General features: G+C 40.9%; 1 protein-coding gene across 11 annotated transcripts in view; it reads right to left on the reverse strand.

Annotated features, from left to right (window-relative positions):
* Positions 1-24,119, reverse strand: part of CEP112 (centrosomal protein 112) — a 402,980-nt gene that overhangs the window by 250,345 nt on the left and 128,516 nt on the right. For all 11 annotated transcript variants that reach the window (XM_089540765.1, XM_089540791.1, XM_089540808.1 and 8 more), the window contains 5 exons: positions 23,373-23,527; positions 22,664-22,793; positions 22,048-22,140; positions 17,692-17,751; positions 12,344-12,423 (listed from right to left, as the gene is read on the reverse strand). In XM_089540765.1, coding sequence (XP_089396891.1) covers positions 12,344-12,423; positions 17,692-17,751; positions 22,048-22,140; positions 22,664-22,793; positions 23,373-23,527 — 518 coding nt within the window. The remainder of the gene's footprint in view (positions 1-12,343; positions 12,424-17,691; positions 17,752-22,047; positions 22,141-22,663; positions 22,794-23,372; positions 23,528-24,119) is intronic.

Consider the following 24,119-nt stretch of genomic DNA (forward strand, 5'->3'; position numbering starts at 1 on the left):
AAGCTCATGGCCATGTCCTCTCTGATTGAATTCAACCATCTGATATGTGATCTTCCTCTCTTTCTGCTACCCACTAACTTTTCTAGCATTACTGTATTTTCTAATGAGTCATGCTTCTCATGATGTGGCCAAAATACAACAGCCTCAGTTTAGTCAACCTGGCTTCCAGGGAGAATCTGGGCTTGATCTGCTACAGGATCCATTTGTTTTTCTTTTTGGCCATCCATAGTATCCTCAGCCCTCTTCTCCAGCAACACATCTCAAATAAGTTGATTTTCTTTCTGTAGGCTTTCTTCATTGTCCAGATCACATATCCATAGTGATGGCGAATACAATGGCCTGAATGATCTTCACTTTAGTATTCAGAGTTATGTATATCTTTACGTTTTAGGATTTTGTCCAGTTCCTTCACAGCTGCCCTTCCCAAACCTAATCTTCTTCTAATTTCTTCACTGCAATCTCCATTCTGATCAATGTTTAATCCAAGGTATGGTATCTCATTGTGCGGTAGGTACATGTCTATATTTTAGATCTCTCAAATCACAAGATATTTAAAAATGAGCCATCGAAAAGAAGGGATTCATTTTTAGTAGTACACAGTCACTATGCTACCGCAAGCTGGTTTAGGTCCCATGGCATGAGAAATATTGGGTATAAACTGAATGAATGAATGAATGAATGAATGAATGAACGAACGAACATTAAGTAATCATTTGAGGTTTAATTCATACAGCCCTTGTCAATAAGTGGACTAGAAACTTGAGTCTCACAGGAAAACAAAGCTTTGTCATTAATCCATCTGATAATCGATCAAAGCAGAAGAGAGGCTGCACACTGCAATGCATGTTTTCAGCAACACAGAAGCTAACTTCATTCATGACATATTTTTTCTCAGTGGGGCAGCTGCTTCACACAAGCAAGCACATCAAGAGACATGGCTTCTTGAAATATGACCAAATGCAGGTTTCTAGAGATTATCTGTGACGTCCAAATAGGGTCCTGCAAATAGGACCTTAGGAATGTGAAAGGTTTTTCTGACACATTTACCCCAGTGTGCTTTCCTGCATGCGCACAGAATGCCCTCTTCTAGCTCTGTATCTTATCTGGCCTGGAAGTGGCATAAGCAAATCCCATAGGTGGCCTCTGGGCCCACTTACTGAACAAATGACTTGTACCTTACACCAGGAAAGTCTTAGTTAGAAGTGAAAGGATCACAATGAATAGCCATTAGGTACACAGACTAGATGGAATAAAACGACCAATGGACTATATCCATCAACCATAAACACACAGAACAAATAAATGTTTCACACATTTGCTCAATGAGCTATATCTATAAAGTGAAAAATTAAGTCAGATGAAGGTTAGAAACTGAAGAACACAGCATTCTACACAAAATAATGCTGTTAATACTATAGAGCTATCCTACTGACCATAATGTTGCGATTTTAATACCAGTAAAAGGGCTCAAATTCGACTCAGGCTTGCATCCTTTCCGAGGTGGCTAAAATGAGTAGCCAGATTATTGGGGGTAATTAGCTTACATTTTGTAAACCGCTTAGGGAGTGCTTAACTGCACTGATAAGCAGTATAGAAATATACTTGCTATTGCTAAAATAAGAGGTTCTTAGGTCATCATGTATTTTATTTATACACATATATTTATACACATGTGATAGTGTTTTCTTTAGTTTGACATGACAATTTCAGGTATTTGCTGGGTATTTGTCAGGTGCTGGCATGCCACAGTAATAGATTAGATTTTCCATACAACACATGTACCAAAAAGAGGCTGATAATAAGTTGATGTCATGACAATTTTAATTGAATGCAAACATTTTAATAAGTGGCAAAGATATCTTACTTATCTAATCTTGTAATACAACATATATTCTCTACCTATGATGCAAAGAAGAAGTCAAGTAAGATCTCCTGATAGTAATAACAATATGATGGGAGTTAGTTCCAAAATGTAATCCAATAAAAAACCAGGTAAACCAAAAATTCACAAGCCTCACCTGTACCACAGAAAATCTCCTAACATCAATCCATATATATTCTGTTATGAATTAATTTATTCTGTCATAAATCTAAATCCTTAGGTTATATCTTCATATATTATAACAGAAGACTGTATGAAATGGAAGCATTGTTCAGGTGTAATCTCAAAATGATCACAGTGCTGTAGCAGCTTCAGCAACATGTGGAAAATGAAATGAAAATGCAAACATGTCTATGCATGAAACTGTCTATCAGATTCTGTACAGCATGACCTCTAAACAATGACATTATACAAAGCCTTTCATTTTAAACAAGATCTGATCAGGCATATACACTGAAAGGAAAAAAGAGGTGTCATAACTTTCCAATGTAAACAACAACTGATAGAATGAATTTAAAGCAGCCAGCTGGTGAACATTTGCACTCTGTCAGCAGCACTTTCAAAAGTCTTGGAATTGGCTCTCATGATAGGTGGAGGAGGGGACCTTTAAAAAAATCACCATGAACATCATCATCATAAAACACTTAACCACAGATCATATGTGTTTGACCATTTAACATGGGGTTAAGGATGCAATGTCACATTTTACCCATTTCATTCACCAGGCTGCAAGGTGTTAATGGAAATTAAACCAGTTGGCTCCTGAATAATACATTTTGTAAAAAGGTGCAAGGATACAGTTTCAAACAGAAAAGAACGTTATACTATGGATAAATACTGCTTTCAAAAATTAAATCTATTATTCCATTGAGTATGCTGAAGATACCCAAATTATACATCTTCATTCCTTCATAAGCTAAGGATAATGTGTCTGTTTTGAATGAATGCTTCAAGAATATAATGGGTTGGAGGATGAAAACCAAACTGAAACTGAATCCAGACACAACAGAAATGCCTTCTGTCAAGGTTCCTAACTTGGGTTTGAAGGTATGTCAAGCAGTCCTAGAAGGGGTTGCACTCCCCAAGAAAGACTGTCCACAGTTTGGCAGGGAGGCTTCTGAATGATGGCTGAGATAGATATGATGACCAGGAGTGCCTACAATGAGCTTTGGCTGTTACACCCACTGCATCGTCTCCTAGATTTGGATGATCTAAAGCAGGGGTCGGCAAGCTCCGGCCCGCGGGCTGGATCCGCCCCCCGGAGGCCTTTGATGCGGCCCCCGGGGGCGGTTACCGCCGCCGTGCGAAAAAATAACGGCGCCCATAGCGGCAAAAAGCCGCGCTGGGCGCCGCCATTTTTCGCCCAAAACGGCGCCGAACTCTTGCGCAACCTCAAAGAAGGTCGCGCGAGAGTTCGGCACCATTTTGGTAAAAAAAAATGGCGGCGCCCAGAGGCGAAGTCTTGCGCAACCTCAAACAAGGTCGCGCGAGACTTCGGCCTCCAGGAGGCCCGATGCGGCCGAGGGAGCCCTTGAATAGGGCTCCGACGGCCGCATCGGGCCTCCTGGAGGCCCGATGTCGTCGCTGGCGCCCTCAAAGAGGGCTCCGATGGCCGCATCGGGCCTCTGGAAGGCCCGCTGAAGCCGTCGGAGCCTTGTTCGAAGGCCCCGGTGACGGCAGCGGGCCCCTGGAAGGTCCAATGCCGCCGTCGCAGCCCTGTTTGAGGACTCCGGCAGCGGCAGCGGGCCTCCTGGAGGCCCGATGTCGTCGGTGGTGCCCTCCAACAGGGCTCCAGCGGCGGCAGCGGACCTCCAGGAGGCCCGGTGCCGTCACTGGGGTCCTCCAAGAGGCTTTTTTGCTGGCCTCTGACAGGGCCTGGGGCCCCGTCAGGGGCCTGCAAAGATGGGGCGGCCTGGCCCCCGGAGGGTGAAACTCCACCCCCGGCACGTGGCCCTGCCCTGGAGGGTGGAAGCTCCACCCCCGGCACGTGGTCCCGCCCCCGGAGGGTGGAAGCTCCACCCCCGGCATGCGGCCCCGCCCTGGAGGGTGGAAGCTCCACCCCCGGCTTCGGCCCCCCAGTCGCCTGAGGGACAGCAACCCGGCCCCCGGCCCAAAAAGGTTGCCTACCCCTGATCTAAAGACTGTGTTCTGCATGTTGTTAACCTCAAGGTAAGACTTCTTCAATGTGCTGCACCTTGGGATACCTTTGTACCAAGTTCAGAAACACTAATTAGTCAAAAACATGTCTGTCAGTTGGTTACTGCTACATCTAGGAGTGAACATGTTAAACCAATATTAAAATCAGTAGATGCCAATTAGTTTCCCACCGAAGTATAAAGTTTTGGTTCTTATATTTAAAGCTCTATGTGATTTGGATCCAGTTTGCCTATGGTACTGCCTTATTCCATCAGTCCACCCCATGAATTGAAGTCCTCTGGAGAATATTTATTCATGTCCTCTTCAGGCTATGCTTTCATTGATTGATTCTATCCATCCAGAGTGCAGTCTTCCTCTCTTCCAACTGCCTTCCACCTTACCAAGCATTGTCTTGTCTAGTGAATCATGTCTTCTCATGATATGGCCAAAGTACGATGGTCTCAGTCTAGTTATCTTGGCTTCTATAGATAGTTCAGGCTGGATTTGCTCTAAGACCCATTTGTTTGACGTTTTAGCTGTCCACGCTGTCTGCAGCACATGAGTTGAATTTCTTCCTATCAGCTTTCTTCACTGGCCAGCTTCCTCAAAAACATAGATAGTGATGGAAAATATGATAAGATGAACAATCCTGACTTTAGGATTCTATGATACATCTTTACATATTTCAGAATCGTGTCTAGTTCTTTCATAGTTCCCCTTCCAAATTCTAATGTTCTTCTGACTTCTTGACTGTACTCTCCGCTCTGATGTTTGACTGAGCCAATATATGAAAAAACCTTTTAATGTCTGCATCATCTATTTACAAATGATCTAAACTTTCTGAGGAAATTATTTTTGTTAATGTTCAACTGTAGATCTACGTTTACACTTTCTTCTTTGACATTCTTCAGTAATCATTTCAAGTCTGTTATTTTCTGCTAGTAATATGGTGTCATCTGTGTATCGCTTATATGCCTTCTGCCAATTTTCACACCTCCTTCCTCTCAGTCTAATCCTGCTTTACCCATGATATGTTCAGCATACAAGTTAAAAAAGATAGGGTGTTAAAATGTAGCCTTGCCTGACACCCTTGCCAATTGGAAACCGTTTCTCTGTATTCTGTCCTGACAGTAGACTCTTGTCCTGAGTACAGATTATGTATCAGGACAATTAAATGTTTCTTCAAGAGTGATCCATACTTTTTCATGATCTATGCAATCAAAGGCTTTACTATAATCTATAAAGTACAGGCTGATTATTTTTTTAAATTCTTTGGTGCTCTCCATTGTCCAATGTATGATTACAGTATAATCTCTAGTGCCTCTTCCTTTCCAGAACTTAGCTTGGATATCTGGCTTTTCTTTCTCCATACATAGTAAACATTTTTGTTGTAGAATTTTGCACATCTCTTTGTTTGTATGGGATATTAATGCAAACATCAATGGTTGTTGCAATGCCTGGTGTACTATTTCTTGGGGATTAGAATGTGATAGCCTTTAGGGTTGAAGGGCGGGGTATAAATGCCATAAATAAATAAATAGAATGTTTCCAATCTGTGGGCCATTGTTTTGTTTTCCTTATTTGTTGAGAGAGTTCAGTGAGAACTAAAAGATGCTGTCTCTTAGACTGAAATATCTCTATCGGTATGCCATCTGTTTGTGGTGATTTATTTCTCCCTAGTGGTCTGAGTACAGCTTCCACTTCACTTTCTAAAATTGGAGGTTCATGTTCATATGGCTATTTCCTTGAATGAATCTGTCATCCTTTCATCTCTTTTATATAGTTCTCCTGGATATTATTTTGATCATACCTTGTTGATTGTTTGTAGTCAGTACCACAATCTCTCCTGATCTTGTTTTTGTACACTGTATGCAACTTTTCCATCTTTTGCTTCCAATTATGTAGTCTCTTTGATTTCTATATTGGCCATATGTGATGTCCATGTACGCAGTCCTTTCTTAGCTTGTTTAAAACATAAGCTTGCAATGAACAAACTGTTGCATTTGTGAAATTCAGTCAATATGTCTCTTGCATTATTTCTTGATCTTGATCTGGTTCTCAGTCAATTATGCTTAATAGTACAAATCTGTTTCTTGCATTGTCCATGAATTTTGTTAAGATGTTGTTCAGATCATATTTTAGTATGATGACTCATTTTGATATTTTCTTCAGTTTTCCTCTTAGTTTTGATGTAAGTAGTTCATGGTCTGTAGCACAGTCAGCACCTGGTCTAGTTTTGGCCACCAAGATGGGGCTTCTCTATCCTTTGCTTCCAATTATGTAATCTATTTGGTTTTTGTGTTGTCCATCTGGTGGTGTTCTTGTGTGCAGCCTTCTTTCAGGTTGTATGAAGGTGTTTGCAATGAATAGGTTATTGTCCTCACAAAAATTTATCAGACCTTTACCTGCCTCATTCCTTTTGCCTAGTCTGAATTTTCCTACTGTTTTTTATCCTTCATTTCTTCCTACTTTGGCATTGAAATCTCCTGTTATCCCCTTGACAGCCTGTGTTGGTATGTTGTCAATTTATTCCCGGATTGCTTCACAGAATTTTTTGATTTCTTCTTCTTTTGCCCCTGTGGTTGGTGCATATACTTGTATTATGGTGATATTTATAGGTTTACCATGAAGCCTTATTGAGATGATTCAGTCTGATTCTGCACTGTAACCATGGACTGCTTTTGACACATCTCTCCTTACTATGAAGGTCACACCATTTCTTCGTGTCTTTTCATTTCCTGAGTAGAACACTGTGCAGTTGTCTGAGTCAAAGTGACCCATTCCTGTCCATTTTATCGCACTTATCCCCATTATTGCTATGTTCAGACATTGTGTCACTTTTCTTTTTCTTTTTTTACTATGTCTAGTTTTCCCTGGGTCATGCTTCTTACGCTTCATGTTCCTATAGTATGTGTGTTGGTGCTTCCAACACACACACACACACACACAGTGTATGTGTGTTTGGTACCTCCCTCTACGCAGTGCTAGTAAGTGTTAGTTATGGTGGACTGCTGCTATTGATAAAATTTCTGAATTTCCAGAGACAACTGGAGAGGAGCGATTTATGAAATATTAACTCAGGAACATCCAATTTAAAATGTGTTCTATACAATTTTCTAGCAATGTTCCAAACTTCATGTATGTGGTACAATGAGAGTTAAAAATAAGAGAAGCAAACAGTAATATTGAAAACTGTAGCATGGTGCAAGCATTTTCTGCAGCAAAATCACAAGCATACCAACTCTACCAACCTCCCCCAATACTTTCAAAACTGTAATGCTTCGCTAAAATCAATTAAATGAACTGAAACTTTTTCCCACCTGAAACAGATTTTGAATAACAGAGCTAATAAATTGGAAGATAAACCATCTGCACAGATAAATGGCTGAATAACCTAGTGGTATTGTTCATAATAAAGTTTATAGCTTGACAATAGTGACACTATTTTCAGAATGGGTTCTGTATTGCAACAGAATCAGCAGTTTTAAATTATAAAACTACTGTTTTGAAAGGTATGGTTTGAAAAATAAAATTCATATTATGAAGAAATATGTAATGGTCCATCTATTAAGGTAGTAAAATCTTTAAAGAGTTATAATTAAAATGTAACCTGTTATTTATTGAGATTTTTAAAATAATCAATCTTTATATTTCACAACTGAAGAATTAATCTAAGTTTGTTTTTCTGACATGGTATGTGTTATTTAGAACATTTGGAGCAATAATTCCATCTTAATCCATATATTTTGTGTTGAGTACCACTTATAAAAAATCAGTAGAAGTTGGAAATGTATTGAGTAGGCTTCAAAGAATAAACTAGTTCTGTGCTATTGACTGTTTTCACCTTGTTTCTTTTGGAATAGAAATCAACTTCCATCTGACTTGTACAGCAAGAGCCATGCTTTGTTCAAAAGCACTTTTAAGTCCCAGTGATTTCAATAAAAGAGTTCAGCACCTGTACAAATATCTCCCACTGGAATTAATGGGATTTAGAAGTGCTGAGCTTTGGCTGGATTGTTCTCTAAGAAACTTTAACACTCGGGGACTCTGCGTTGCCTTGAATAATGTGGCTATCTATGTTCTGTGCCAGAAAGCAACTAGCTGACCAAAACATTCCTTAGTCTGTACATTATAGCAGAATCTAAAGCCATAGCACAGTAGTAGCACACATATTTTACATTTAGAATCCCCTACATTCAATCCCCAGCATTTTACACTCGGCAGTATCTGAACAGAGACTAAATCCGACCTAAATACAGGAATGTATGAAATGCACCCATATTGGCCTTCGTATGAGGTCTCATATGTTTTATTTATGTTAAAAATGGAACTTCAGTCCTTTATCCCATGCATCCATGTCTCTCCACAGGGTTACATTAGTTTCTTAAGCAGTTGCTGATATAAATAAATAAATCAGAGCACAGCTAAATCAGATAAATTTTAATTATATGTGATAATGCTGAATTGTGTGAATTCATGTCACGTATCGCTGTACATATCAGAAAACAGTATAGATGGTTTAGATAAGTCTATCTTTGGACCTACAAATGTTTTGGACTTCAGTTACCACAGTGCTTGACCATTAGCCAAGCTACCTAAAGCTTCTGGGAGTTAAAGTCCAGAACACCTGGAAGACCAAAATCCGAGGATCGTTAGTTCAGAGAATGATTAGATCTTTTAATCATCCATCTGTATTATGCACTCAGGCTATATAGGACAACATGGGACAATATATAGGAGCCCTGGTGGCGCAGTGGTTAAATGCCTGTACTGCAGCCATTCACTCAAAACCACAAGGTTGCGAGTTCAAGACCAGCAAAAGGGCCCAAACTCGACTCAGGCTTGCATCCTTCCAAGGTCGCTAAAATGAGTACCCAGACTGTTGGGGGCAAATTAGCTTACTTGCTAATTAGCTTACTTGCTGTTCACCGCTATGATCTTTGGAATAGCAGTATATAAATAAAACAAATTAAATTAATTAATTAATTAATTAACAGTGTCAACACAGTTTATATATAACCCACTAGTGCTCCAAAAAATTAGACCACAGCGTGGAAGGGACTGTTAGCAATCTTCATCTCCAGTATTCATTAGGATCAGATGTGCTTAAAGTTTTTAAAATTGCATCCAACACCTTCAGGACATATTTATGGTTTATGTTTTGTTTACTGAAAAGCAACATACATGTTGAATGACTTCAAATAATGAATATCCTTTAATCACTCAGTATGTTTACTGACTAGCCCGAGGGCCGTTTCATAATACTCAAAACATAGTAATACAAGCAATGACACACACACACATATAAAATGTTAATATAGTGCACTAAGTACAATATATCCCAATACAATATAGATAGATACGCGTGAATAGCCTAAACATGCACAGCTTATATACAGACTATACAAATCTAAATAAAAATATACAATACGTACTGAAAGATATACAAATAAACAGATAAGAATAAAAATGTTCAAACAATCGAACAGTAATGTGCAAGATAATTAACATGGGAAGTAAAATAGAATTAAATTGGGAGGTAGAAATAACCTATTTTTGAATCTTGTCCACGCATAAAGTATGATATTCTGATGTGAGTATCCCAGAATATTGTCCGTTTAATATAGGGATCAAGGTATTGATCCCTTTCATGTTCGTACAGATTACATCTAAACAAAATGTGCGCTAAATCCTCAATTTCGTGGACACCACAAATACAAGTTCGTTCATTATAAGGGATACCCTGGAATCTCCCATGTCTTACAATGGTAGCAAGTTGGTCAAACCTAGCTGAGGTGAATGCCTCTCTGAGGTGTTTTGAGATTTGTATTTTTAGATAAGTTGGCATTTGAAAGGACAGTTTGTATTGGTTCAACCATTTTAAATTGCCTACCCTGCTGAGGGTGGCTATATCTCTTTGGGCCGCAATATCCAAGATATTGGATATCGGCTTCCGGGCGGGCTATGGAGTTGAGACTGCCATGGTCGCCTTAGTTGATGATCTCCGTCTGGGCATGGACAGGGGGAGCATGTCCCTGTTAGTACTCTTGGACATCTCAGCGGCCTTCGATACCATCGACCATGGTATCCTTCTGGGATGCCTGAGGGAGTTGGGAATTGGGGGCACTGCTTTGCAGTGGTTCCGTTCCTACCTCTCGGGCAGATCCCAGATGGTGGAGCTGGGGGACTGTCGCTCCGATAGGAGGGCCCTGACATCTGGTGTCCCCCAGGGAGCGATTTTGTCCCCTATGCTATTTAACATTTACATGAAGCCGCTGGGAGAGATCATCCAGAGACATGGGGCGCGGTGTTATCAGTACGCTGATGACACCCAGATAATTTTCTCTATGTCTCCGACTGATGCAGTAACTAAGGATGGCATCTCTCCTCTAGACGCCTGCTTGGCGTCGGTAATGGGCTGGATGAGGGAGAACAAACTCAGTGTGAATCCAGGTAAAACGGAAGTACTGGTGATAGGTTCCCCGGTTTCTGGTGGTGAGATCTGTCACCCGGCCCTGAATGGGGTCACGCTCCCCCTAAAGGACTCGGTGCGCAGCTTGGGAGTGCTCCTTGATTCGTCGCTCCAGCTGACTTCTCAGGTGGATGCGACGGTCAGGAGTGCCTGTTATCAGCTTCGGCTGATACGCCAGCTGCGTCCCTACCTGGACCGAAAGGACCTAGAATCTGTTGTACATGCTTTGGTAACCTCTCGATTGGATTTCTGCAACGCGCTCTACATGGGGCAACCCTTGTACCAAACCCGGAAGCTGCAATTGGTGCAGAACATGGCAGCTAGATTGGTCGCTGGTAGCTCCAGGTCGGACCATATAACACCTATTTTAAAAGATCTTCACTGGCTGCCTATTCGCTTCCAAGCTCAATACAAGGTGTTGGTTTTGACCTATAAAGCCCTAAATGGCTTGGGCCCAGGGTACTTGGAGGACCGCCTCTCCCCATATAATCCGCCTCGCACACTCAGAACTTCCGGGACTAAATTGTTGGAGGTCCCTAGGGCTAACCTTATACGGACCTCACAGAGGGCTTTTACTATTGCTGCCCCTTCACTCTGGAATAAGCTCCCTGCAGTGCTTCGCTCCGCCGCCTCATTAGCTGTCTTCAAAAAACAGCTGAAAACATATCTATTCCGGCTGGCCTTCCCACCTTAGATTGTCTGTTTATTTTCCTGCCCCCTACTTTCCCCTTTTGACTCCGGACCGATGTAAACTTTTTTCCCTTTTTCCTTGCCCTTGACATGTGTATTTTAGTGCTTCCTGTTCCTGCTTTTTGCTTTTTGTTTTTTGTAGTAATGTTTTTAACTGTTATACTGAGTTTTTATCCTGTATTGAACTGTTTTTTATAAATTTTGTAAGCCGCCCTGATCATATCCATGGAAGGGCGGGGTAGAAATAAAATTTATTATTTATTATTATTTATTATTCTCTGTCTTGAACCCTTTTTTGCTTGATCTTTCGCTGTATAAACTATCCAGATGAACTAAGGGGTGAAGTAAATCAGCAACATGGAGAACTCTCTGGCCGCTCCAGCCCCAGTCAGCCCCCAATCGTCCCAGGACTGTGGTTACTGGACAGTGCAGACCTTTCAGGATCTGAAAGGCTTCCAGTCTTGACAGAGCCATATGCATTGGCAGAACTGCCAATAATCCTTTGTCTGCAGAACTTAAATTTCTAGATGGTACATGCCATGCTAGCTAAGCTGCGAAATATGGAGGGAGGCTAAAGCACATGGCCTTAAATACTAGGACCAAAAGCTTATAATGAGCTCTGACCCAAACTGGAAGCCAGTGGGGACATATTTGTTACATCTAGCATAGTTTAATACACAGGACTAATCCTAAAGAGTCTTAAGAATTGCAACTGGTACAGAATACAGCAGCAAACAAACTGCTTAATTACTGCTTATTTACAACATCTCACTACACTCAGAACTGCAAGGCCTTCACCAGTTTATTTTCAAGCACATTTCAAATTACAGTACTGGCAATGGCCTTCAAAACCTCAAGTGGCTTAAGTTCCAAATTTTGTCCTCCTCGGACATCCAAGGGACAGTTTGCTAGCTTAATCAACATTCAATAATTTCTGTGTTAGTACTACTTTTTATTTGACTCTTAGAACAAAGATGTTGCATTTCTTCTTTCTCTCTTTTTTTAACAGATTAAAACACCACTACCAAATCTGTCAGTAGGGAAAAACCATGTAAAACCTAACAGAAATCTCCAGCAGAAAAATCTATGTAGTCTAGCCTCAGCAAAAGTGAAACATAATCTTCCTTGAAGATGTTCCAATAAACAAAAAACATATGACTTACCGCAGAATGTCTTCCATCTTTCGTATTCTTTTAAGAGACTCTATTTTCTCTTTATCCAAGTCATTCTGCAATCCATGAATCTGACATTTAAATGAGAAAGAACAGTGTTACATTTTAGAAACAACAAACCATAAGTATTGCAACATGGCTACTGTAATTTCTTCTTTGGTGACTTCTAGTTAGCTGGGAACTCAAAAGAAAGTTCAAACCAAGGACTGGAATGCTCCACAATAAGAAAAAGAACACACTAAAAGACCAAGAAGAAATAAAAATATGCTGGAGGCAATACACAGAATTATACGAACAAGATGAAAAAAATAAACAGCACATGGAGTGAAGAGCCATACGAAGATGAACCCCAAATTCTACAAAGTGAAGTGGAAGCCACAATAAGAGAAACTGGTAAAAGTAAATCACCATGAAAAGATGATATTCCAGTTGAATGGCTACAGTGCACACAGACAGAAGTAACTCTAGTGCTAACTAATATATTTCAACAAATATGGAAAACAAAACAGTGGCCAACAGACTGGAAACTATCAATATATATCCCAAACCACAGAAAAGGAGACTTACAGTGCACCCGCGTCAAAGAGACCACAAAGAAGAACTCTTTTCTCCTTCGTTTACAAGTATGGACCCCTCCCTCCTTTTCAAAGTTGTGGCTAGTGTTATGTGTGCATAACATTCCTAGTGTTGGTGTCACCTTGTGTGGGTGCCTGGGGGGCCAGGGGCCTGCCCTATCCATCCCCCTGGCCAGTTGCCGAGACCAGTCACAAGCCAGCCAAAGCACAAGGGAAGGTGGGAGGGGCAGGAATGTGCACACTTGCCCCTTCTTCTCCAATACCTTGGCTTACTTGGGCAAGCTAGCTAAGGCACTGGGGAAGGTGGGAGGAGCAGGCAGGCATGCACATTCTCACCTCTCCTTCTCTGCTGCCTTGTCTTCCTCAACTGAGAGAGCCAGGGCAGCAAAGGGGCAGGCACCAGCAACACCACCACACACACATCCCACAATGGGAGGACAGCCTAACTGGATGTCACCCATCCTGTGTCACCCAGTGAGGTCTGCACCCCCTGCACCCTCTAGTGATGCCATTGCTAACTACAAGCTACAGTTATCTGAAATGAGTTCACAAAACCAGTTCTACTCCCAAGTTCTACTTATCATCTAATCATGATTGGTACTATATTTTCTTCAGCCTTATATATGCTGGAAAAGGGAAACGTAGAATAATTCTGTAAGTGATTTAAGTTTGTGTTCATTTACTTAACATTTCTGCCACAATAAAAATATTTTGCAACTTCACAGGTTTGTGTGTTTTGTGTACATCAAGTGGTAATACTGCCAATTAAATGAATTCTAATTCCAGGTTGAACAAAGCGCATTACAACAAAATGCAGAAAAGTCAATGTGTGTTTGTGACTACTTCAGTATGGCATAGTCATTTATAAGATTTAACATAACCACACATTGTTATTACTGAAAACATGTACATATGTACTGAAAAAGTTGTCAATATTGCTATTCTATAACTGTAAAAGAAACAAAAGCAGAGAAGCCAAAACTGTTCATTAAACTATAGTAAAGGCATTGATATTGTCAAACATCTTCTATACCTTGGTTCAGTCATTAATTAAAATAGAGACTAGTCAAGAAATCAGAAGGAGGCTAAGGCATGGAAGCAAAGCTAAGAAAGAACTAGGTAAGGTCCTCAGGTGTAAAGATGCATCATGGGATACGAAAGTCAGGATCATCCATGCAGTAATGTTTCTATCTATTATATATAGATGTAAAAGTGAGACAGTAAAGAAAGCTGACATGAAGAAGTGGTGCTGAAGGAGGAACCTATGGAAATTATGAAACATCACAGAAAATAAATGGGTTCAAGAGCAAATTACTAGACGGCAAAATGACTAAAATGTGACTATTATGCTTAGGACATATTATGAGATAACTCATTGTAAAGGATAATGTTCAGTAAAGTAGAAAACAATAAAGAGGAGACAGCATTATAGGTGGATTAACCTATTAAGGAATCCATGATCCTAAATTTGCAAGACCAGAGCAGCACTGTTAATAATAGTGTCTCTTGGAGGTCTTGTATTCATAAGGTCACCAAAAATCAAAGCTGATCTCAAAACACATTACTTTTATCTACTTTCACTGGAAAGAAACACAAATGAGATATCGCTCATGAGAACATCTTGGCAGTGTTATTTACACAAGTCAGTTTAAAATACAAACATAGGGAAACATAAGAAAATAAAACACAAAAAGATAAGAATTGAATTGAATTATCAATTAAATTTTGGTGGGACTTGAAACAAAGAGGTTTGCTCCTTTTGCCATCTCACATGTCAAGAAATTCAGAGATTTTATGTTCCCCTGTTCAACACCATCTATTTTTACTTTAAGCACTGTGACAGACCATAAATATTAGCTCTTAGAACTGAAATGTTTTGTTGCTAGCTACTCCAATATGTGGAGGGCCTTTTACTCTGAAACTAGCTTTTTCTTATTGGTTCAACAGAGTCAAAACTTGTACACCTTCCAGGCATGGTGCAAAGCACATATGTTCTCAATAATTTTGCCGAGGGCAGACTACGTGTTAAGATTGTTTTATCTTTTAATTTAATTCAGATGCTCATGTGGGGATGTCAGCTTCATGTCATGGTGTCTGTTGAAAATTAGGGATAGATTTAATTGTGTAACTGGTAAGAGATTTCTAGCTTACTAAAATATAATAAATGTAACAACAACAATAAAGATATCAAACTTGTGTTGCAAGTATCTCAGAGTGAGTTTCTCTAATTCAAATTCCCGGCTTAAAGAAGAGATTACCATTTGTAATGCTTTGTATGTAAACGATGTAATGAAACATTCGCCTGCTTTTTCTAATACATTTTTACAGATCTGAGAATAATGAAATGCAGGGCAGCTACTCCATGCACCCACTTTAATCTGATTGTAGTACATACACAAATTGCTGTGCTTTTTGCTGTCACGTAATAAAAAATTACACACAGTCACATCACAAGAGGAGTGGCCAACCTCCAGGGTTCAATTAACCCCTTCCAGGACCTTGGACACCTTACAGATCTTCCAACCCACCCTTGAAGTTTTAAAAAATATTTATGTTTTTACATAATTTTTAAAAAAACAGCTCTAAACCAGTAATTTCAGCATGCTTTCAGAGGAAGTTTGGGCTGAAGAAGCCTTAATTTAAGTGGGATGTAATCCAGCAATTCAGAATGTGAGAGTTAAGAGGATACAACTGGTTCTTTTAGTGAAGACTTTACTCAGGGTGTCCAAAGGCACACGAAAACTGAAGGGACAGAGGTTGGAAGTTGCTCAGATCTGCTTTGGACATTAAAGTGTCCATGTGTTTGCAGTCCAGATAGCAGGACTGCCCAAAAATGTTCATTTCCAGGTAAGTATTCATGACAGCTACTGCAGTGGTGTTAGATATTAGACACTTTCAGTAAGATATGTGTCTTCCAAAGTAAACGAGCAATGGTCAACTGGCAGCCTAAGACCAACCCAAGCAGCAATAAAAATGAAATATACAGACATCATCATGTACATTCTGGAAAATGAAAGGTCTAGAACCGTGATGGCAAATCTATGGCACGCATGCCATGGGTGGCATGCGATGCCATTTCGCCAGGCACGGGACGAGGGAGAAGGCAGAAGGGGCGCGTGCCCGTTCCGCCTCCTCCCTGCCATTTTTGGGCCTCCCGCTGTCTCTCTAAAACAGTGGGAAGCCAGAAAATGGCGCCTGGGAGAAGACAGCGCGCACACATGCGTCTGTCTCCTCCTCCCAGCCTCGTTTCCCTCAGCCTCCCTTCACTCTGCGCTAAAGAGCCGAAGGAAAGGGGGCTGGGACGCGTTCCCAGCCTCCTTTCCCTCAGCCTCCCTTCGCTCTGCACAAAAGGGCTCCATGGAGCCCATTAGCACAGAGTGAAGAGCCGAAGGGGAGGGCGCTGGGACGTGTTCCCAGCCTCCTCCCCTCGGCCTCCCTTCGCTCTGTGCTAAAGGGCTCCATGGAGCCCTTCAGCGCGGAGCAAAGAGCCGAAGGGAAAGGCCTGGGACTGGTGCCCAAGCCCTTCCCTTCGGCCTCCCTCCTCTTCGGCTGAACGGGCCCCTTGGAGCCCTTTCGGCCGAAGGGAGAGGCTAAAGGGAAGGGCCTAGAACGGGTTCCCGGTCCCCTTCTCCTCAGCCTCCCTTTCCTCGGAGCAAAAGGGTGCCTAGGAGCCCCGTTCGCTCCAAGGAAAGAGAAGCCGAGGAGAAGGGGACTGAGACGCACGCCCGCTCCCCTTCTCCTTGGCCTCCCTTTCCTCAGAGCGAACGGGTCCCTTGGAGCCGTCCTCCGAGGACTGTTTTCTGGCCTCTGACACCCCAAAGGGACTCTCAGAGGCCGGCAAACCCCGGAGAATGGAGCCCAAGGGCTCCCGCCGCTGGGCACCGTCCTCCGAGGACTGTTTGCCGGCCTCTGAGAGTCCCTTTGGGGCTGTCAGAGGCCGGCAAACCCCGGCGGACAGAGCCCAAGGGCTCCCACCGCTGGGTGCCGTCCTCCAAGAACTGTTTGCCAGCCTCTGATAGCCCCAAAGGGACTCTCAGAGGCCGGCAAACAGTCCTCAGAGGACAGCGCGCTGTCCTCCAAGGCCAATTTGCTGGTCTCCAAGAGTCCCAAAGGGACCCTGAGAGGCCAGCAAATGCCAGGGGGGAGGGGAAAGGGGGACAGAAGCTCCGCCCCTGGCACCCAGCCCCCATCGTGGGGGTAGAAGCCCCATCCCCGGCACATGAACTACAAAAGGTTCGCCATCACTGGTCTAGAAGCTCACAACAGTTGCTCTGAAACATGCAACCAAATCTCTTTCCTGAGCACAAACTAATTTTACGGCTTGATACAAATGTGTTGCCTTTAAGATCCAAGGTGTTAAAATGGCCCTCTCCTTTTGCATGGCAAAGTATCAAAATAGTTCTTTAGTTTCCTTATGTAGAGAGGTAACAATCTCTTAACTGGGACAAAATGAGATCTTCTGACACAACAAACAACTCTTACAACTAATCACAACTGGGCTGCTGAAAAAGGTAAAATTTCAGACAACAGAGCATATAATGCAAGCACGTAACGCATTAAAAGCTTCATGTTATTACTCAAAAGTATATATGCAAGGACAATCAGATTTCTTACTGAGTTTAGACAAGAGCCATAGAGTGCTAAAGTATTTCTTCAGGCTCTGAAGGGGAAGAATTTCACAAACCCCTTCTCAGTGACTAAACACAACTAATAACTGCTTACACTTGATATCTCAGAGAATAAATAAGGCAGCCTTTTTATTACCTGTTTTTCATGAGATCTCTCCAAATGAACTTTTTCCTGTAGAAATGTCTGCTCCTGGTCCTAAAAAATATATTTAATGAAAACAGTTATTATTTTACTAATAAAAATTTAGCATGACATAAAAAGGCACTTCAAATATTTGCCTAAGGAAGGGGCTTTTCCTTTAGCGAAGAAGCTGAATTTAATTTTTAAATTGATGAAAAATTAGTTTCAGAAAGTAAAAAGAAGCTGTACTGAAGAAATCAACAATTCCAGATTTTCTCCAGATTTGTTCACACACAGTTCTTACATAAACATACAGAAACAGTATCTGTATTTCCCACTGCAACTTCAGTTCTGCAGAGAAATTCATACATTTCAGCAAAAACATAAGATCGAATTGAAGAACTCTGTGCCACACAATAGAGCTTTTATAGCTCCATGACAGCCATTACAGTCCTTATATCCTTGTGTCAAAATGTCGTTCAGAACTTGTGATGTGTCATGATTTTCTAAGTGGTGGTCATGTTGCTACCTACATTTCTTTGGCCATGCTACTGAATATGCTTTGATTCATCCATTACCTTAAGACAGTTCTTGAGGATGCAGAGGTGAAATAGATTTCATTACCTCACATTACTTAGACCACAAAGGCTATTCAGTCTAAAAACCTGCCATGAAGAAAGACATAATCAAAGCACCATTGACAGATAGCCATCCAGCCTCTGGTTAAAAACCATCAAAGAAGAAAATGTCATCACACTCCAAGGGAGAATGTTCCACTGTTGAACAGTTCTTATTGTCAAGAAGTTCTTCCTAATGCTTAGGTGGAATCTCTTTTCCTGTAGCTTGAATCAGTGATGTTGCTGTACCGGTTATCACCCAGTGTGGGGAGTGGTTTTCCAGGGGATGGAGCTTCCAAGGCTGTGATTCCAGAGGCGGCACATGCTCCTTCCCACCATGTCACCTCATCCTTTTTCTGGTGAGGGGGAGCATGGGCGAGGGCTCAACCAGATGTTACCACCCTTCTAGGGTGTCACCCAGTGCCAGCTACACCACTATGCCCCCCTCATGACGCCACAGGCTTGAATCCATTGCTCATGTCCTAATTCTAGAGCAGCAGAAAACAAGCTTGCTCCATCTTTAATATATTCAAATATCTAAATACAGTCCGCCCTTGCCTTACGCGGGGGATCCATTCCAGACCCCGTCGCTTAAGGTGAATTCCGCCTATGCTTGAGCCCCATTGGAAACAATGGGGCTTGTGCATGGCGGCGCGCAGGGCGTGATGGGCGCACGCACCCATTCATTTGAATGGGACATGCCGCCCTGCGCATACGCTCAAGACCGCGTAAAGCGCACCCACCTATAACGCGGGTGCACTGTATGGCTATCATGCAGATTCTTAACCTTCTCTTCCCCAGGCTAAACATAATCAGCTCCCTAAGCCACTCCACATAGGCATGGTTTCCTTTCACCTTTCACCATCTGCCTGTCAACATCCCTCTTGAATTGTAGTACCCCAAATTGGGCTCAGTATTCCACGTAAGGTTTGACCAATACAGAATACAGTGATACTATTACTTCCTTTGTTTAAAATATTATACTCCTATTGATGCAGCGCAGGATCACAGTGGGGTTTTTTAACAGCTGCATTACACTGTTGATTCATGTTCAGCTTCCGAACTACTATGATGCCTAGATCCCTTTTGCATGAACTGTTGTCAAGTCAAGTGTCACCCCTCCAATATCTGAGCTTTTCATTTTTTTTCTTCCTGCCTAAGTATAGTACCTTGCCTTGCTTCCTCCTGAAGTTCATTTTTTTTAGTTCCGACCCAGCTCTCTAATCTGTCATTTTTAATTTGGATCACATCCTCAGTGATATTAGTTACCCCTTCTAATTTGGTTTCATCTTCAAATTTCATAAGCATGCTCTCTATACCATCATTTGAGCCACTGATAAAGATGTTGAATAGGTCTGGGCTCTATGGAGCCCCATGAGTCACTTCTCTCCAGGATGAAGAGGAGCCATTGGTGAGGACCTTTTGGGTTTGGTCTGTAAGCCTATTACAAATCCACCTAACAGTCCCATTGTTTAGCCCACATTTTACTAGCTTTTTTGCAAGGATATCAGGGAATTGGATCAGAATCCAAGCTGTGTTTGTGTATATAAGGATGAATGATCCCGTATACAATGTGGTGGTGTGGATGTTGGTTGACAGTGGAGCATTATGCTGGTTTGTGTAAATATTGCTGTATCATGATTATAAATATTTGCTGAAACTAAGATTAAAAGCCTCTTCAGAAGACCTTTAGCAGTTGCAAACTACTTCCAGACTCGGCAGTCATGTTCGTCTTCCTGGCTGACAGTATTCTGCGTGTGGACACAGTTGTACCCCAGCGCTAACAGATTAATCTGGCAAGATTTGCTTTTGACAAACCCATATTGACTTTTAGTGATCATGGCATTCCTTTTTCAGTGCTTACAGACTGTCTGTTTCATGATCTGCTCTAGAATCTTTCCTCGTATTGATTTTAGGCTGGCTGGGCGGCAATTATTTGGGCCCTCTTTTTTCCCCGTTTGAAGATAAGGACAACGTTTGCCCACCTCCGTTCTGTTGGGACTTCTCCAGAAATTCTTGTTCACAGTGGGTCTGAGATTACGTTTGTCAGATCTTTTAATATCCTCCGATGTAGTTCATCAGGCTCCCGAGATGTGAATGCATCTAGAATAGCCAGATATGCTGCACTATCTCTTTATCTATTCTGTGCTGAATTTCCCCTACTGAATCATGTGCTGAGCAGTCCTTCTCTTCAGGTAAGACCAAGGCAAAAAAGGTGTTGAGTAGTTCTGCCTTTTCTTTGTCTCCTGTTGGCATTTACTCACCTTTCCATGCAGTGGCCTACCATTTCCTTGTTCTTTCTTCTGCTACAGACGTAACCAAAAAAGCCCTTTTATTGTTTTTAACCTCTCTAACAAGCCTAAGCTTGTTCTGCACTTTTGCGTTTCTGATTTTCTCCCTACACATGCTGGCTATTTGTTTCAATTCCTCTTTGGTGAAACCCCTCCTTTCCATTTTTTGTACAAGACCCTTTTAAATCTCAGCTCAGTTGAAAAATCTTTAGATATCCATCCTGGTTTCTTTACACACCTCCCAATTTTCCTCCCCAGTGGAAGTGTTAGAAATTTCACTTTTATAAACTTCCATCCGTTACAAACTCCCTTATCTTTTAGTATTCCTGACTATGGAATCATCCCCAGTATTTCCCTAAGTTCATTGAAATCATCTTTCTTGAAGTCTGGAATGCATGTCTGACTATGCTCGACTTCTCCTTTCTGCTGTATAACAAACTGCAGGAGAAAATGATCACTCCCATCTAAGGATCCCACCACTTTCACCTTCTTAACCAGGTCATCCCCTTTGGTTGGGATCAGATCTAAAACAACTGATCTCCTTGTTGCCTCTTCCATCTCCTGGACAATGAAATTGTCTGCAAGGCAAGTGAGGAATTTATTAGACCTTAAATTTTTGGTAGAGTTTGACTTCCAACAAATATCAGGATAGTTGAATCTCCCATTTCTACTGCATCTCTCTTTTCTGAATGTGTAGTCATCTGTTCCAAGAAAGTATCATCCAAGTCCTTAGTCTGTCTTCGAGGTCTGTAGTAGACCCTCACAATGACATCTCTGTTGTTTTTCTTCCCCCTTTATTTTTTCCAGATGCTCTCAACCTGTCTTCCAGGATTTAAGTCGCGTATCTTTCACAGGTATAAATATCCCTGACATATAAAGCTACTTCTCCTGCCTTCCTAAAGAATGTTACAATAAACATCAGTCTTCCTAAAGAACTACACTATTAACCACCAAGGACAGTTAATGGATAAATAAGGAAGAGGGAACTGGACTTGGATAGCTGTGAAGAAACTGCAGTGAGTAAGTCATGAGAAAGAATAGAAGCCAAAAATAATTTGGACAGCAAGGAAAAGGCAGCAAAATATTTCTGATTCTTTGAAATATAGCAGCAGTGCGTCAAGTTTATGCTAATATACTAATTTATACAAATGTAGCTATCACTATATAAGGCAGACATAGGGATTACTTTCAACTTCACTCTACGCTTTTCTTTAATCCACTGATATATATGCTTTTCATATTAGTTCAATAAGCAACGAAATAAGACAAATAGCCCCCAAGTTTCTTTAAAGGGTTTAGCTAGAAAAAAGAACATATATCCATTATTTCTCATGTTGAGTGATTGGCTCACAATGTTTCCAAGAAATCCAGAAATTCTAACTTGAGCATTCTATTCATACAAATCACAGGAAGAAGTAAAAAGGGCTCATCATTTTTCCTGAGTGAAAAAAATCAGGGCTCACCCTCAGCTGTTGCTGCCTTTGATGTTCTGATTCTAGTAACTGTTGTTTTAATTGAGACACACACTGTTCTAATTCTTCAATCACATCAGATGCCTGTAGGGATTTAACAGAAAAGGGAATGTTGGTCTTGCATTAGCTCTGTCAGAAATAACTTTCCTCCTTGCACCCATCCCCCAGTTACGCTTTAGCAGGGCATGCAGGAGGAGATGATCTACTTAGAACAGATATAAAAACTTAAACTGAAGCCCTACACGTTTGATTTCTTCTTATGAGGCAAATACTATTATAGTTGCTGACTAAAGTTCAAACAATGTTTTTAAAACACTCATTGGCATCTGATTAAAAACTGTGCATACATTTCAAAGAAACTGTCCATTCAAAAATGTATTGTTGCAAGCTTAGGCTTCAGTCTCGTCAACATCCCTCTATCTAAGTATATTATGGCAGATGAGAAGATCCAGCTGATTAAATTAAATTCACTTCTATCTATGTTCATGTAAGATTAAAACTTTGGAAGTTGATTCTATGATTCTAATGCTGAAAGCTTTTGGCTTTTTTATGTTGTTAATAAACAAGTGTATCTGTCTGTATTAATGCCTGTATAAATAAAACTTACTTTTGCTGCAGAAAGAGCATGTTCCTGTGTCATCAGATTTAGATCAGCCTCATATTTACTTTGTAGTTGTTGAACGTTCTGTTCACATTCTTGTACAACACGCCCCTTATCTTTCTGAAGTGAATTGCACCTATAAATATTACAGGTAAAAAGAAGTGAAGATGTATCTAGGTAGCATAACTTTTCTTATTTACATGTTATACAATTTGAACAAACTGTACTTGTCTTCTTATTCTTAAAGTTAATGATAAAATCATTCAAACGTTGAGCAATTTTGAAATGCCAAAGAAAATAAAAGAAGATACACCAGTTTCAAAAGGTATACATGGTTCACCATATCTGGTCTGAGATAAGCTATTAAGAATAATAAATTACTCAATAAAATTCACACTTATCACTGGCAACAGATCAACACAACAACCCCTCCAAAGTTGCAGCTCTGCTGTTGATTATCACTCACTCATCCGATGAGTTAAGGAGAGAGAAGGCAACAGGGCTGATTTTGCTTGGTACTGACAATGTCTAACTCACACTTAATTCAGCCTATGAATATGTAAACAAATCAGAACACAGGCATATTAATTCACAATAACAAATCAAGGAAAGTAGCAAGTAAAACATTTCAGACACTTATGCAAGTAAAGATGCAAATGTGTGACAATACACCATTACCAATGGCATTACACTGTATAAACAGCTCATTAAATACCTTGCCTTGACTTCTTCCAATTCCATGCATACAGTCTGGTAGGATTGTTCCAGATTATTCTTTTCCTGAGATAACTTCTGGCGCTGCAAATTACTGGTTTCAGCTTCCACAGTCAACTGATGGACACGGCCTTCTAGTTCTTTGACCATATGATTCTTAAAAAATTAAGATTAGAAATAAGATTCTTTTTTTAAGCAAAGGATCTATATTTTGAATATATGACATTTGTGAGTAAAATCTGTGCTATATTATATAATAATGATAAATGGTCTGTCATGTAATAAAGAAAAAGTTTTGCATTAACAACAAAAAAAGAAAAGAAAAAGAAAATTCATGTATATTCTGGTTGATATGGAACAACGCATCTATAGATGATCTAGAAACTCTGGAAGTTAGGAGGCAGCCAGACAACTAACAACCAGTAACAAGCTATATCTATCAATCATTGAGAAAGTACTTGTAGAGTTCCACTAGAATAAGTGAACACTTACCTGGAAAGTTAGAGATAAGGCTAGATAATTGAACAAACACAGTATTCATGAATTTTCCATTTTATAAAACTGTTTTCTCTTAACATATGCATATACTGTTGACTCTTATCATATACAACAGCTTTGCATAATCAAAAATCTAGGGGCACAATCCTCTTCCACAAGGTGCTGCACTCAGTCAATCCCTCCATTTTCACGTGGGATCCATTCAGGAGCGCCCCCCCCCCCCCGGTGCGCAAAAATGGAAATTCTCCAA

This window comes from Sceloporus occidentalis, unplaced genomic scaffold (assembly GCF_023333645.1).
Source record: "Sceloporus occidentalis isolate IW3139 unplaced genomic scaffold, rSceOcc1.0.p SCAF_1, whole genome shotgun sequence".
In the NCBI taxonomy this organism is placed as follows: domain Eukaryota; kingdom Metazoa; phylum Chordata; class Lepidosauria; order Squamata; family Phrynosomatidae; genus Sceloporus; species Sceloporus occidentalis.